Source organism: Hippopotamus amphibius, chromosome 17 (genome assembly GCF_030028045.1).
Source record: "Hippopotamus amphibius kiboko isolate mHipAmp2 chromosome 17, mHipAmp2.hap2, whole genome shotgun sequence".
In the NCBI taxonomy this organism is placed as follows: domain Eukaryota; kingdom Metazoa; phylum Chordata; class Mammalia; order Artiodactyla; family Hippopotamidae; genus Hippopotamus; species Hippopotamus amphibius.
Genome location: NC_080202.1, coordinates 52883296 through 52899244, shown reverse-complemented (window position 1 = coordinate 52899244; position 15949 = coordinate 52883296). Strand labels below are relative to the sequence as shown.

The 15949-nt window shown below is 46.6% G+C and overlaps 1 protein-coding gene across 14 annotated transcripts in view; it reads left to right on the top strand.

Annotated features, from left to right (window-relative positions):
* The window catches only part of RPTOR (regulatory associated protein of MTOR complex 1), a 349362-nt gene that overhangs the window by 257481 nt on the left and 75932 nt on the right, over positions 1 to 15949 (top strand). For 13 of the 14 annotated variants that reach the window (XM_057714268.1, XM_057714266.1, XM_057714263.1 and 10 more), the window contains 3 exons: positions 633 to 734; positions 7433 to 7516; positions 8923 to 9033. In XM_057714268.1, the coding sequence (XP_057570251.1) occupies positions 633 to 734; positions 7433 to 7516; positions 8923 to 9033 (297 nt within the window). Of the gene's footprint in view, positions 1 to 403; positions 735 to 7432; positions 7517 to 8922; positions 9034 to 15949 lie in introns of all 14 variants that reach the window. The other variant, XM_057714273.1, reaches the window with a different exon arrangement.

The window sequence follows — 15949 nt, the reverse complement described above, 5'->3', positions numbered from 1 at the left end:
TAAAACACTCCTCCCTGGCATCCTGGCCGCTGCCCGCTCCTGAGCCCCCTCTGCTGGCCTTGCCCTCGTGTCTCCATCTCCTTGGCCTCTCACTCCTGGAGTGCTCCAGGGCTCAGCCTGGGGTCCCCTCTCTTTCTCACTTAACTTCCAACTAGATCTGTTTCTCAGCCTAGACTCACCTCCTGGACTGCGGGCTCATGTAGGCCATTGCCTCTCTGATGTCTCACTCGGGTGTCCAGTAGGCACCTTAAACTCAGCATGTCCAGGCTGAGTTCCCCACATGCTCCTCCCAAACATGCTTCTCCCAGTCTTCCCACCTCAGGTCTTAGGACCCTGCTTCCTGATGTTTAGGCCTGAGCCCGGGCATTAACCTTACCACAACCCTTCTGTTACCCATACCCAGTCTGTCCACACAGCCTCTGGCTCTGCCGTATGAAACGTCCTGGTCTGACCATGTCTCACCACCTGCCCTGCTGTGGCCCAACCCTGTGGCCTCTTGCCTGGATGATGGCGACCGAGCGGAGTCAGGGCCTCCCGAAGATACTGAGGCTGAGTTGATGGGGGGGAGGGGTGTAAAGGCAGAGCTGGGTGAAGAAGGAGGGCCCCTGAGTAACCCTCTGCTCGTCCCACAGCACAGCCCCTTCTTTGCTGAGCAGCTGACCGCCTTCCAGGTGTGGCTTACAATGGGCGTGGAGAACAGGAACCCACCGGAGCAGCTTCCCATTGTTTTACAGGTGGGTGTCTCCAGATGGGCCAGATTGGCCCAGGGAAGGGAGCTAGAAAACCCTGCAGCCTCCCGGAGAGGTGGCTAGTTTACAGGGCCTGAGTGTGTTGGTGTGTGACAGCAGCTTTGGAGCTAATTAATGCCTCCTTGCCTCCAGGGCTCACCTGGCAAAGTCACTGAGCCCCTTCCCCCAATTAACCACTGATCTGGGTTGCGTCGGCCGCCCTCCCCTCTTCCCCCAGAGCTGCTGCCAGCGAGCTCCATTCCAGCACGGTGGCTCAGTGGCTGTCGGTGGCATCAGTGCCCCTTCTCTTTGGAAGGACATGAGATGCAAATCAACTGCAGAGAAAGGGGGAGAGACTGAGTAAATTACACACACAGGCCCTTGGACACCACTCCTGGCACCTGCGGGTTGCTCATTTCCAGGGGGCTCTGCCCAATGGTTGCTGTGGGCCTTGCGCTCTCAGGCTGTGTCATCAAGCGCAGTCACCGCGTGGCCTGTGTCAGTGTTCTCAAGGCAGCTGGTGCCCCACAGATGGTTTGGGAGATCAGTTCTATGGGTCTCACCCAGCTAAGTTTTGGGGAATGAGAGGCAAAATACTGAAGTTCGTTACAGGTAGGAAGTTTAGGAAGTTTTCATAGAACTTTTGTTTCAGTTAATGTATATTTCTGGGGCATGTGTAGGGACTAGGTGATGACATAGCAAAGCTGTTTTACTCTGAGACAGTATCAAATGAGATTTAAAACCACTGTCAGTGTAGACACCAAGGCCTAATAATTCACTTTAGGCCCTGGAAAAGATTGCAGTGGGGATGGGGCGATTGAACTTGGATGAGAACTGTAGATGGTTGTGGGAGGGGCCGTGCCAGCAGCAGGAGGAGGTGGGCGTTTACATCTGTGTCCAGTTAGGAAGTGGGGTCTTAGATTCTGAGAGCCGGCTGGGAGGACCATCGCCTTCCCCCAGAAAGCTGATTAGATTGCTTTGCCTCATCGTCCACCTGCCTGAGGGCAAGGCCTCGCCTCCCCGTAGGAGGGCTCCACTTTCTCACTACGTCTCGCAGAAACACTATCCGTCTTTGCTGGGCCAAATGCGCTCTCTGAGCAGCTCCTGCCACCGAGGATGGTTTGCAAAATAGGTGAACAGCTGATCCCTGTCTCGCCTGGAGTGCAGCGGCCCTCTGCCTGCATGGTCTGCTCTCCCACTCTGTGCCAACCGCACGGTGGGCTGCAGCAGAACTGAGGTCTCAGTTGGCTCAGGACTTTGTGTGGGGACCCAGACAGCAGAGTGGTGAGAGCAGTGTGTGCAGCTGTGGAAATGCCACCACACGGCCTGTCCTCATGACTTGATAATCAGGTGGGCACAGGGTGTTGGCCAGGATCCTTCCCTGGAGATATTTTGGTGCTTTTTCCGTATTATGACTGCTTCTTTTCTGACATGAAAAGAATGCAGAAATTATTAGTATTCCTCGTGTGTGCTTCTAGATTAGTTTAAGACTATCCTGCATTTGCAAGGTGAGCTCTAAACAAACAAATTTTCAAAACAACCAAAAAAAAAATAAAGCAACGATAACAACACAGCAAAGAAAACGCCATTTGGCAGGAGCCCACATGTTCTCCTGCAGCGAGTGGAAGGCCAATGGGCAGAGCCTCAGGACGGCGGTGGCAGATTGGATGTGCTGTGCTCCCCAGCTCCTAGGGTCACCCAGATTTTCATGACGGGAGACCATGGCTGACCTCCACTGACCTTCCTATTATTTCAATAATACGATGGGTAAAATCGGTCCTCTCCAAGAAGGGGCACGATGCCCAGCACATTGAATCCAGCCTGGGAAGCAATCCTGTTGTAAATGGCCTCCTATTGACTTTTTCTTCAGTGTCCCATTTACAACCCACACTCCCTCAGGGAAAGAGAAGACCCAACTTCCTGATGCCAAAATGGAATAACTCTGAAAGAAAGAAGGGGGTGTCTTCTGTGAGATCTTTCAGATGAATGTAAACCATAGGTTCCTCATCATTTTAGGGGGTCTGTCTGGGCTGTGTCCCACCTGGATCAATGCAGGAACATTTACTTAACAAGAAAACCCAACGCAATGCAAAGGAGAGCTTGCTACACTTGGGGTAGCCCATCGTGTTGGCTTCTTTCTCATTAATTTAGTTATTTTGCCAGAACCTGGGCCTCATTATCCATAAATTATCCGCATTGCCTTGGCTAATCAGGAAATGTTGCTGAAGGGAAAGAGAATTTCAATGTAGAGACGTCACAGCTTTTCCAACCCCTGCTACTTTTTCTACTGCCAGAGAGCATTTCCTCCACCCAAAAACTCAGAGTCATTAACTGAGGACCATCAGGGTAAAATGAACGTGTCCCCTCTGGCCAGCTGATTTGCAGCCCCTCATGTAGATGTAAGCATGAACATACGCTTTTCCTGACCATCCCTGATGTCCTTTTTCACCTTTAAATAATACAAATCAACAGAAAGGATGGGGAGGAAGATTCTTGAGCACTGCAAGGTCTGGCCTTGTGGTCTGGTGGCCTTGCCTGGACTCAACAATACTGTCTGCACTCCCTCAGTGGCCCGTGTGTCAAGAAGACCCAAGCAGAGAAGAAAGAATCAGTGTTGTGGAAAAGAGAGGGAAGAGAGGAATTTTACAGGATTCCATGTTAGTACGTTTACATAGATACAGCAAGTCACTATGGGCATTTCATTAGGAAACCGTCTTTGCTTTCATGGCATCATTTTATTTACAAATAGAATTTTTTGTCTGAGTACAGGATTATTATTAGGTGGCAGGAGGATAATAACTGAGGTGTTATTATTACATATATTATATACGTTGGTGGCTCCAAAATATCTGATCATCAGATTCCTGGGTCCACCAGGCCAGGACTAGAGCTTGAGAATCTGGTTTTTAGAAATCAGCTCTATCTAGCAGTCTCAGCCCAGAAGCGTGAGCACGCTTTTAGTGCACAAGGCAAATGAAAGGTAGTTGACCTAACAGCTCTGTTTTAGTTTTGGTATTCATGTCACCTTGATTAATCTTTAGTTTGGGTTGCCACAGACAGAAAGAAATTCTAGTAACTCATTTAGTTCACCAGCATTTATCTCTGTAATTTCCTCAGGGCCTGAGGCACACTGAAAGAGGAATTTTTTTAATTAGTACAAGTACAAACAAGCAAACAAAAGCCAATCCTTTTTTAAAAAAGTAATTTTAATTTATGTTGGGCCTCATTTTTTTTTTTTAGTGTAAATCAACAGAAGGAATCAGAAGGAAGGGGCAATGTTTACAGAAACCAATACTTGACATTTTCCCCAGGACTCGTTATTGATGCTGTTTATTTTCCAACAAAATGTCAATACCCACAGAACAAAACCCAGCACTGCTGAGAGTCTTGAGTCTCTGAGACAAGTGGGCTACCTATTGATGCTTTAATGTGTTTCATCAATGCAGACAACAGAGTCGGAAAAGATCACGTCACAGTAGTGGTGGTGATGGTTTCCCTTTTACTTTTGCCATCTATAAATAAGACGTTGTAATGGAGACCTCTTACTGCTGGTCAGTGCACACGAGAAACAGGCAATACGAACTATGCATGGTTAGGTTTCTTGGCCCATATTGCCATTTCTTCCACTGCAAAGTGCTCTGCTAAACACAGAGCTTTATTCACGTTGACAGTGTTTTAAATAACAAAGGGAATCAGAAAACAGAATCTTTACAAGTGTTAGATGTGTTTGATGTCTGATCTTTGACCAATTACACCTCCTTTCACAAACCTAGTAAATGGAAGGTTCTGCTCACCCTGGATCGTCTAGAAACTTGAACCTCTGGCAATTCCGTTTTCTTTAAAAACAAATAGGGAATTCCTTGGCAGTCCAGCGGTTAGGACTCGGCGCTTTCACTGCTAGGGCCCAAGTTCAGTCCCTGGTTGGGGAACTAAGATCCCACAAGCCGTGCAGCACGGCAATAAATAAATAGTCAAATCACTTCTGAGAGATGGAGACATCCTATAGCTGGATGCTGACACCAGGACAGCAACCGTCATCATGCCCCTCACACCAGGCAATGTTGTGCCAGACAGGCTACATCTCATTTAATTCTGAAAATAAGCCCAAGTCATGTGTTATCATCTCCATTCTTCTTGATGAGGAAACTGGTGTCCAGAGGTTGTGAGTTAAGCCACACTGTCAGGAAGTGAGACAGTCAGGTCAGCTTGACTCCAAGGCCCGTGCCTTCCTGCCGTCTAACCTTGTGCTCCAGACCTGTTTTTCCACCACATTGGCACATAATAACCCACGAGTTAAACATGGGAAAGGGATCAGGCCCTGTTCAGATAGGCCCCTGTGAGCAGCCCCACATAAGCTCTCCCAGCTTCTTGATCAGAGAATCTCAACTTCTCCAAATTCAAACCACTTGAGCATCCATCTCAAAATAGCAACGTGGAAACAAGCTCCAATCCAGTGGGAGATGACATTCCAGCAGCTGAAACCAGCCACCTCCACTTCCCTGAGCCCTGGGTTGCCTGTGGGCTGCACACGCCCACTCTCGCCTCCTCTGCAGCCACAGGCCACGCACCCACCTGGGGAAGCTGCCCAGCCTCCTTCCTGGAACCCCCGCCTCGTGAACCTCGTGCTTGCCAGAGCCCCCTCCCCTCTTCCCACTCCCTCCAGCCTCTCTTGTCACCTCCTCTGTACCCCACCTGGTGACCCTCCCTGCACCCCCACCCTCCTCCTGCCAACTCATATTCACCCCTCAGAGAGTAGCCCCTTTAACCACTGCTCTGGCTACACCATTTCCTCACCCCGTTAAGTCTCTCTATCACGGTCCACAGTCCTGCAGCCAAAGGGTCTTCTTCACGAGTCCCACTGCTGATCCTCACCTCCCAGTGGCAAGTACACAGTTAAAACCTCCCCTCCTCTCCCACCTCCCGCGCGGGTCTCTCAACCCAGCTTCCCCCTTGCAGACCACCCCTAGCTGGCTGGCCTGTCTGTCTGTCCTTTTCTCTTGCCTCATTCGCTTCCAGTGGCCCCTTTCCCTGGCCCCTCTTCCCCCTCCGCCAGGAGGCTCTGTCAGTCACTTCTGCGGCTGTCTTGGAGTCTGTTTCTCCCAATCCGTCATGGCCATGATCGAGTCCATCCATCCCACCCCTGCATCCATCCTCCTGCCAGCCTGTTGCCCACAGCAAGCACATTGGAGAGGTCCCTCTGCTGCTCTTCTTAGGAAAAGCTGAAGCCCTTAGCTTGGTCTGCAGGTCTGGCTAGTTCTGGAGCCTCCCCCATCAGACTAGCCATCTGCCCTTCCTCGGACACCCCGAGCTTTCCCAGCGCCTCTGCCTGGAACCCAGGAACCCCACACGTCACCCACTGGGAGGGAGAGCCTTCAGACCCCCAGAGTAGGGAGTGGCCCCCAGTTGGCTGTTCACTGTCACAGTGGTTATTGCAGTGTGGCTATGGAATGTCTGTCTCTGGGCCAGGTGGTGGCAAGAAGTCACCCCCATCACTGTGCCAACACACAGCAAGTGTCCTGTATGTGCTTTGGGTAGCTGGGAACAGTGGTGGGCAGAAGAGCTCTACATAACAGGACTCTGTACACATGACTTCCATGTAAACGCCATGAGGGAAAAGTCAATATAAATGACTCCATTAAAGTTTGAAACTTTGATAGAACACAGGAAAAAAGAGAAAAATACGTGGCAGAGGTTGCTCTCTTTAATCTATAAAGAATCCTTTCATATAAAAAAGAAAAGCAAACATTTAAGTAGGAAAATAAGGACATGCATGGCTACTTTACTAGAGAAATAGCCAATTAACCTATGAAAAAATATTCAGCCTCACTTGTAATCAAATAAATTCAGATTAAAAGAGCATTTTATTATTACCTATCATGTTGGCAAATAATAGTGTAACATAGACTAATATTTCCCTAGGAGCTTTTAATTTGATATTTAATAAAACCCTTGTGGGTGGGTCTTGTGTTATGAATTAGGAAATTAAGGTTCAGAGAGGTTATTTGCCCAAGGCCACGTAACCCGTGAGCTCCGAAGCAAATGTGTCCTGCTCCCCGGTAATCAGCCAAGGCTTGGCCGGCAAGCTGGTTCAGCTGGAGGGCAACCTGGTGATTTAAGTGTGTGTGCTCTGACCCTGTAATTTTACTCCTCAGATTTATCCTTGGGGAAGGGGGGAAAAATGTAAATGTGCAGAGATATACCTGTTAGGATTTTTATCATAGCACTGTTTACAATAGCAAAAATTTGATAATAATTTAAATATTTAGCCATGGGGACATTGTTTAAATAAATGAATTATGCACATTTATAGAAATGAAGTTCAGTGCTGCCGTTGGTAGTGATAACAGTCAAATGTATGTGGAGTGAGAGTGAGGGTGTACCATTTAGTCAGAAAGGAGCTGAGAAATACAGTAGCATGTTAGCGAACTTAGAACAAACAGGGGCCATTGTACATAGAGAACAGTGTTATCAGTGAACATTTTCTTAAACACGGTTAGAAAGTGTCTGTTTTGGTAGTTCCTACCGCGTGCACATAGTTTAGCTATTCACGAAGAAGTGGAACATTCCCAGACTGTGTAAATCATGAGCCGTAGAGCAAGGGGCAGCTGCTGGCCTAGGTGAACAGCCCCCAGGGGTGCTCATCCCAACTCCGTGTTTTGGCGGGTGTGGGGGGCTGCGGGGACACAACCTCTTCTCCCTTCTAGGTGCTGCTGAGCCAAGTACACCGACTGAGAGCCCTGGACCTGCTGGGAAGGTTTCTGGATCTGGGTCCCTGGGCGGTGAGCCTGGTATGTACTTCCTGAGTCCCAGCTGTTGGAGGGGTGGGGCAGCACGAGGAATCCAGGGACCTTGGCCATGCGGCCCAGGGCCATTAAGCCTGCGAGGCCCCTGTGGACCTCATTCTTTGCACCTTCATTGTCATGTTGCGGGAGGAGGGGAGGCCTTTCCCATCTGCTGTTAGGCTTTACCTTTGCAGGATAGAAAGTGTCCTTTAGGGGCACTCTCTAGGGAGCGGCTCACCCCTGCCACGCCAGAAAGCTGGCAGTCTCTGGGCCGGGTCCTCAGCCACATGCGGCACATGATCTCTTGGGAGCAGCCTGTGAAGCCCCACTCACTATCCTTTCACTCTGGTTTTAGGCACAACTCTGAAACACTTTTCTATCTTTCATTCACAAAAGAGTAAAAACAGCCGTTCAAAACAAAACACTGACAAAAATAGAGTCAAAAGTGACCCATTTTTTCAACACATAAATCACCAGGGAAAGAGATTGAGAGAGACTAGAGATAAAAGGGGATTCAGGGGATCCACCACCAGGCATAGGGTCTGGACTTTATGGGGCTCTGGTTGCAAATGAAAGTTTGAAGTTAAAATTTGAAAACTTAATATTCATGAAATAATTAGAAGTTCTACGTGAACTGAGTATTTTATGTTATTAAAGAATAATTGTTGGGACTTTCTTGGCGGTCCAGTGGTTAAGACTCTGAGCTTCTAATGCAGGGGGCACAGGTTCAATCCCTGGTTGCAAGACTAAGATCTCACATGCCCTGTGACGCAGCCAAAAAAAAAAAGGAATAATTGTAATTGTTCATTTTTTTAGGTGCGGTAATGGTATATGGTCATGGTTTCATAAGAGACCTTATTTTTTAGAGATAAACACTAAGTGTTTATAAATGATACGATGTGATACCTAAGACGTGCTTAAGAACATTCAGGAGAGGGCAGTGGGCAGGGCCAGCCAGGAACCCTTTGGGTTGCTGAAGTTGAAGCGGGGTGATGGGCACGTGGGAGTTCGGCATATTATTTTATCTCGGTTGATGTATATTTAAGTTTTCTTATTATATATTGTCAACCAAGAGTGATAATTAATAGTTCAGCATGAAGAAGAGGGAAAACCTAAAAATTAGGAAGAATGTACGAACACTCCTTGCTGGCCCGCTTACCCTCGCGGGTGCCAGCAGGGAGGCCGTATGTAACTCACTGCAGGTAGACTTAGGTGGAGGCTCAGTGTGTCTCTTACCTTGTGATCTGCACGTGCATGTACTCATGCAGCCCAAGCAGGCAGGCCTGGGCCACTTCCAGGAGAAGGACAGAAAGTGAGAGAGGCACAACCCTTCCCCACGCAGCTCAGTCTGTGCTGAGGACGTCATGCACTCTGCTCCCTCCCGCTCGGGGCTCACGTGCTCTCTCTCACAGGCCTTGTCTGTGGGCATTTTCCCGTACGTGCTGAAGCTGCTCCAGAGCTCGGCCAGGGAGCTGCGGCCTCTCCTTGTCTTCATCTGGGCCAAGATCCTCGCCGTGGACAGTGTGAGTAATGTCTGTCCCCCACCCCCACGGGAGAGCTGCTGAGAGCAGCCCCACTGTCCACTCTCCCTCCTCCTGGCCTCACGCCTTTCATGGCCTCCCTCCCTCCCAGGAAAGGCAGTGCTTCCCCTGGGCCCAATCCTGGTCTGTCACACTGGCCCTCGGCTCACCTGTTGTCTCTCATGCACTGCCCCCTCCCCACCCATGACCACCCCTCCAGCCAGTGAATGACCCTGACTACTTCCTTCTTGACACTCGGCCCTGTGTCGCCCCATAGTCTCCCTATCTCCAGCCAATGCTTTTCCCTCCCCTACCCTGACCCTGGAAACAGTCCCATGGAGGCCCAGGCTGTCACCTGTAAGACTCAGGCCACATCACTAGCAGTCACTTTTTAGCTGGGACTGCCCAGCCCATGTCTCCAGCTCTGCTCCCAGTAAGTACCTCCCCACCCTGTCCTCATGCCTGTGGGCCTGCAGTCACATGTCTGCTGCTCGAAGTCCTAGGCAAGGCCTAGTACTCAGAACTGTGCTGAAGGCCATGGGTGTCACAGAGCTCAGCTGTCCCTGCCCTTGACATTGTCCACTGGGGACAAAACCCTCTGCTGTGAGGCCGGAATCCACACACATACCTGGCACAACTGTGACTTTTCAAAAAGTGGAGAAATCTTGTGCGTGGGGCTTCATTTGTGTGCCTCATTGTAAAGGAGATTATAAAGTTAACCCAGGTGGGAGGGGGCTGCTGAGGTGGCTGCTGTAGGAATTCATGCCCAGAGGGAGGGGTGAGGCAAGTCCTCAAGGGGAAGTGTGACTGGAAGGCCCAGAGAGCTAGGGCAGAGAAGGGAGGTTGTCGGAGAGGGAAAGGCTGGGAAGTCTGATAACAGAACATGAAGGAGGTTCTGGAAGAAGGGAGAGCGCTGGGAGTGGGGCAGAGACCCTCGAAGAGGCCACCACACTTGACAGTCAGGCTTCAGAAGTGCATGTGTGGGGCAGAAATGGGGGTGCCAGGGAGGAAGGACAGGTGCAGCCCTTGGCTTGCTTGAGGGGTTTGTAGGTGGAGAGACGACTCAGCATCAGTGATTGGGTTTGCTTGCTTTGTTTGAAGGAATGGTGACCTAAATGGTTTCTAGTTGGGAGAAGAGAATCAACAGAGAAACAACCATGCATCTAATCGGACTTTGACCCGCCTGCTGTGCATGTGCGTGTACGCACGCGTGCGTGTGTGTGTGTGTGTGTGTGTGTGTTCTGTGGGTGCACGTGTGCGTGCATCTGGGTGACACCTGTGGGCTCTCATGTGAAGATTCTCTTAGTTCTTGCATCAGCTCCACGCTCTAAGTGTGATTTTGCACATTACTTGCAGATAAGAAAATGCTCATTTAAGGAGCTGCCTAGGAGCCCGTAGCAAATCTGTGACAATTTGCTGTGAGCTGAGTGGAGCCCTTTCCACCCACAAGAAAGGGGGATCAGCAGAGCCACAGAGAAGGTGGGCAGGAGGCAAGGGCATCACCGTGCAAAGGGAGAGGCCGTTCTCTGCTCTGCTGGGGGTGAAAGGAGAGAGTGAGGGGCCTCAGCTCAGTGTGTCACTGCCTCCTTCCTGTCCAGGGCCCCTTTGCCATTGAGATAGCCCTACAGGCCGCCTGCTGCCTGGGTCTCTATTCAACACACACCCGCCGGGGCTCCCACTCCCCGGGGCTCCCACTCCCTGGCACCGGTGGGCCTAGAGGTGACAAATGCAACAGGCACATTCGACTGCCCGGTCCTGTCCCCACTCTCCTCATGCATCAGTCCTGCATGCTGCCACCTGAAACCACTCATGTGACCCTTTTTGCTCCAGGCCCCTAACAAGTCCCTTTGCTGTGAGGGGGCTAAAAATGGGTAACAACTGCATGAGGCTGTGAGTGTCATGGAGGCGTCCCCACGGAAGGTGTCATAGCCTGTGTGCCTCTAGGGAGAAGGATGTTTTTGGGTTGGTGTTGGTGTCAGGAGTCATCTTGTGGAGCAGCCTTGTTGGTCTCCTGGTTCTGAGAGGTGGCCTGTTGGCTCCTGGGGCGTTTCTGTACAGACAGTCGTGTGGGCTCTCTCCCAGCCCTGCAGTCTCACTCATTTTCCAACCTAGCAGCGCTGACCGGGAGGCTGCGATCAACACACCTTTGCATATTCCTGATTTTAATGCTTGTCTTGATGTTGCGAACAGCCTCCATCCTCCTCAGCACATCCAAGTCTGACCTTGACCTCAGTTCAGCTTTAGCCCTTTTAGGGCCCAGTGCCCTGCTGTGTCCAGTGGATGTCCTGTTGCTTGTCTACTCTGGAATGGTGGCCAAAATAGTCTGTATTTCAACAAAAGATTTATCCTTCTATCCATTGAACTAACTTTGAATAAACAGTGACTTCTTTAAAAGATTGGCCAAAACACTGGATTTGAGAGTTAAAAGAATTGAATTTAGGTCCTGTTGCCCGTGATTACTTAAGCCAGCCAGTTTCAGTGCCCACAGCCATCATCTGCCTCTCTGTAACGTTGTGGTAATAACACTTCCTGCACCATGGTTACAGAGATCAGAACCGTGGTATGTAAAGTGGTTTGGAAAATTTTAGAGTGAAGGGAGTAGCGGTAAAACCTCATTTCTACCCAGCCCATCTCTGCTACACTAAAGCCTTTTTTGTTGCTGATCTGAAAGCCTGGTGTTGTGGCTCAAGAAACTGTACCTTTTAGTCATTTCTCCTTTGCCCTTCATCAAATTTAATTGAAAAGCAAAGCTATATAAACAAGAGGGCTTTTCTGGAGAAGTTATTTCAGAACCTTATTTCTCTCCTACTTCAATACCTTTGTCATCTGTATCACATATTTAGAAATTCACTGGCACCGTTCATTCTTGGTACCTGGCCAATTAAGGACCACGTGCAAAGGTTCTGATGCATAAAATGGAGAGACTACCATGACGCAAAGCCCAGTGAAGGGGAGGGACAGAAAAGATGTCCCACAAGAGACGAGAGGCAGCAATCGGCCACCCAAGCCTGCTCCCTGGGGCCATCAGTGCTACAGAGCACTGTGGCACTGCTACATTCAGCCAACTGTGAGTCTTGTACTCATCAGGATTTTTAGTCACTTTTAGTACCTGGAAATAGAGAGTGTCTATTTCTGCTTTAATTTTTGTTTCTTTGCATGAAAGTAGATGACACTTCAGAACTGTGCTTTGCTGCTGAATTCTCATGGAATTTACAGTTGATCATCATATTTCAGAACAAGGGATCTGGTTTGAAACTGCCTTGGTCATATTTGTCTCCAGGGGCCTGTTTATCTCTGGAGCCCAACATGGGAGAGCTCATTGACAGCACAGATGCTGTAGTGCACCTCCATTACATCTGCTTTAAGGCCATCTCAGGGCCTGCATTCACTGTCTGCTCAATGCTGGAGGAATTACACATTTAATAACACTTAAGGAGCTGTTCCTGGGCCCAGCTGGAAATACCTTAGCCTGCAGTGTTCTCATAAATGCCTGCAGGCACTGGGACCATCCTGTGAATTAGCTCCTTAACCAGCTTGTTGCACTTATTTAAAGGCAGTCATCCCACTGAGAGGCATTTTTTAATATTTCCAGTTGAGACTGAGCATTGTTTACATCATCCTTCCTTTTCATGATCACCCTGGCCTGAGTTTCCAAGAGATTAAAGTTCCACGTGTTTCTAGGGAGTTGTTCCTCCCCTCCTGGCATCTGGACTCCATGTATTCACATGGTGTGTGCCTCCCACAAAGCTGAGAGCTCCCGGAGTGAGTCCTTGACATGGCCACCATGAGGGTCAGAAGTCATGTTGTTTGTGACAGGGATGCCCACCTTGGGATGAAGGAACTGCACAGAGGCACAGAAGAGGCATCCTAGCACTCAAACTTATAGAAATGAAAGCTATGGTACATAACATGAAAAGTATACTAGATGAGATTAACAACTGATTAAACATTGCAGAAGAAAAATTAGTGAACTTAAAGACACAATAATAACAACTCTCCAAAATGAAGCACAGTGATAAAAGAAACTATTGTAAAACCAGAGGAATATCTTTAAGTTGTGGGAAACTGCAAGCGACCGAATATATGTGTTCTGGGAGCTCCTAAAGAGGGCTGGCAGAAAAAGATATTTGAAGAAATAATGGCTAAGAAATTTTCGAGTTTGAGGAAAACTATAAAACCACAGATCCAGGAAGTTCAACAAACCCCGACCACAAGAAACATGAAGAAAACTACACCAGAGCACCTGATAATCAAATTGCTTAAAAACAAGAAGTTTAAAAACTCAAAAGCAGCCAGTAAGAAAAGGAACAGAGAAGCAAAGATAAGGATGACAGCGGATCACTTGTCAGAAACAGTGATGAGAAGAAGATGGTGGGGCTGTATCTTTAATGTCCTGGAAGAAAAACCATCAGCGTAGAATTCTGTACCCAGTGAAAATATCTGTTAAAAATGGACTTTTTAAGACATATAAAACTGAAAGAATTCATCACTAGTAGATCCACAGTACAAGGAATGTTAGAGAAAGCCCTTTGGGCAGAAGGAAAATAATACCAGGAGGAAACATTCATGTACACAGTGGGGTGAAAAGCACCAGAAAAGAGTGCTCTACGGATAAATGTATGGGGTTTTTTCTCCTCGTTATTTAAATCTCTTTAAAAGATAATTGACTATTTAAACAAAAAATAACAGTGTACTATGGAGTCTATAACATATGTAAAAGCAAAATGTATGCTAACAATAGCAAAAAGGTTGGGAGGAGAGAAATTGAGGAAATACTGTTGTTAGGTTCTCATACTTCATTGAAGTGATGTAATATCACCTGAAGGTGAACTGTAATAAAATGTAGTCCATAAACTTTAAAGTTAACACTAAAAAATTTTTTAACTATAGCCAGTTAGCCAGTTAGCTAACGGAGATAACATGATGTCATAAATGTATACAAGTAACACAAAAGAAAGAAGAAAAGGAGGGAAAGGGAACAAAGAATAGATGAGATAAATACCAAAAACATAACAAGACAATAGATTTAAACATAACCATATCAATAATCACAATGTAGATAGTCTAAATACCCAATTAAAAGGCAGAGGTTGTCAGATTGGATTAAAAAAAGAAAAAAGAACAAATTATATGAGCTTAAAAGAAATGCACTTTTAATACAAAGACACAAATAGGTTAAAAGTAAATCATGCTACCACTAAGCAAAAGAAGGCAGGAATGCCCCCATTAATATATCAGAATAGGTTTAGGCAGAGAATATTACCAGGGACACAGAGTTGTTTCCTAACGTTAAAGGAGTCCACCCATCATGAGACTAGAACAGTCTAAATGTTTATTCAGCTAATAACAATATTTCAAAACACATAAAATGAAAACTGGTGGAACCATAGGGGGAAGTAGATAATCCATAATTACTCCTGGAGAATCCAGCACTCTCTTCTCAGCAAATGACAAAACGAGTAGAAGGGGAACCAGCGAGGTTCTCTCAAACACTTGAACAGCACTGTCCACCAGCTGGACGAAGCCCCACACAACTGCAGACCATAGGTTCTTTCCAGATACCAAGGACATACACCAGATGGACTTTATCCTGCATGGTAGAACAAACCACAACACATTTAAAAGAACTGGAATCTTACACAGTGTATTCTACAACCACAGTGGAATCAAATGCAAAATCAAAATAGATAATAGGAAAATCAGCAAACACTTGGAAACTAAACTGCATACTTTTAAATAAATGATTAAAATAATCATATAAAATAAAATTTTAATAAGTAATATAAATATATCATATAAAATAAAAATATATAATATTAAAGTATAAATGTTATATAAATGTATAAACAACAAATATTTCTGTAAAATATTTATAAGTATTTGTGTATAAAATAAATGGGACTGCATCAAACTAAACTCTTCTGCATAACAAAGGAAACAGTTAAGAAAATGAAAAAGCAGTTTCCACAATGGGAGAAAATATTTGCAACCCATCTATCTGTTAAGGGGTTAATATCCAAAATATACTATAAGGAACTCTTACACTCAAAAATGAAAAGGTGCTCAGCGTCACTAGTCATCAGGGAAATGCAAATCAAAACCACAATGAGGTATCACCTCATGCCTGTCAGAATGATTATCATCAAAAAGACAAGAGATAACAAGTTCTGGCAAGAGTGTGGAGAAAAGGGAACCCTTGTGCACTTTTGGTGTGAATGTAAATTGGTGCAGCTGCTATGGAAAATAGTGTGGAGGTTCCTCAGAAATTTAAAAATAGAACTACTGTACAAGCCAGCAGTCTTGCTAATGGGTATATATCCAAAGGAAATGAAGTCAGTAGTATCTCAAAGAGATATCTGCACACCCAAGTTCATTGTAGCATTATTCACAAGAGCCAAGATGTGGAAACAACCTAAGTGTCCACCATCAGATGAATGAATAAAGAAAATGTCACACACGCACACACACACACAATGGAATATTATTTAGCCATAAAAAAAAAGAAGGGAATTCTGCTATTTGTGACACCATGGTTGAACCTGGAGGACATTGTGCTAAGTGAAACAAGCCAGACAAGAGAAAGACAAATGTATGATCTCATTCATTTGCGGAATCTTTAAAAAGTCAACTCACAGAAACAGAGAGTAGAATGGTGTTTGTCAGGGGCTGGAGAGTGGGGTAAATGAGAAGAAATTGGTCAAAGGGGACAAACTTCCAGGCATAAGATGAATAAGTTCTGAGGATCTAATGTACAGCATGGTGACTAGTTAACAATATTGTATTGTTTACTTGAAAGTTGTTAAGAGAGTAGATTTTAAATGCTCTTATCACTTCAAGAAAAAAAAGGGTAACTGTGAGTTGATGGATACATTAACTTGATTGTATTAATCATTTCGTATTAATCATTTCATAATATATA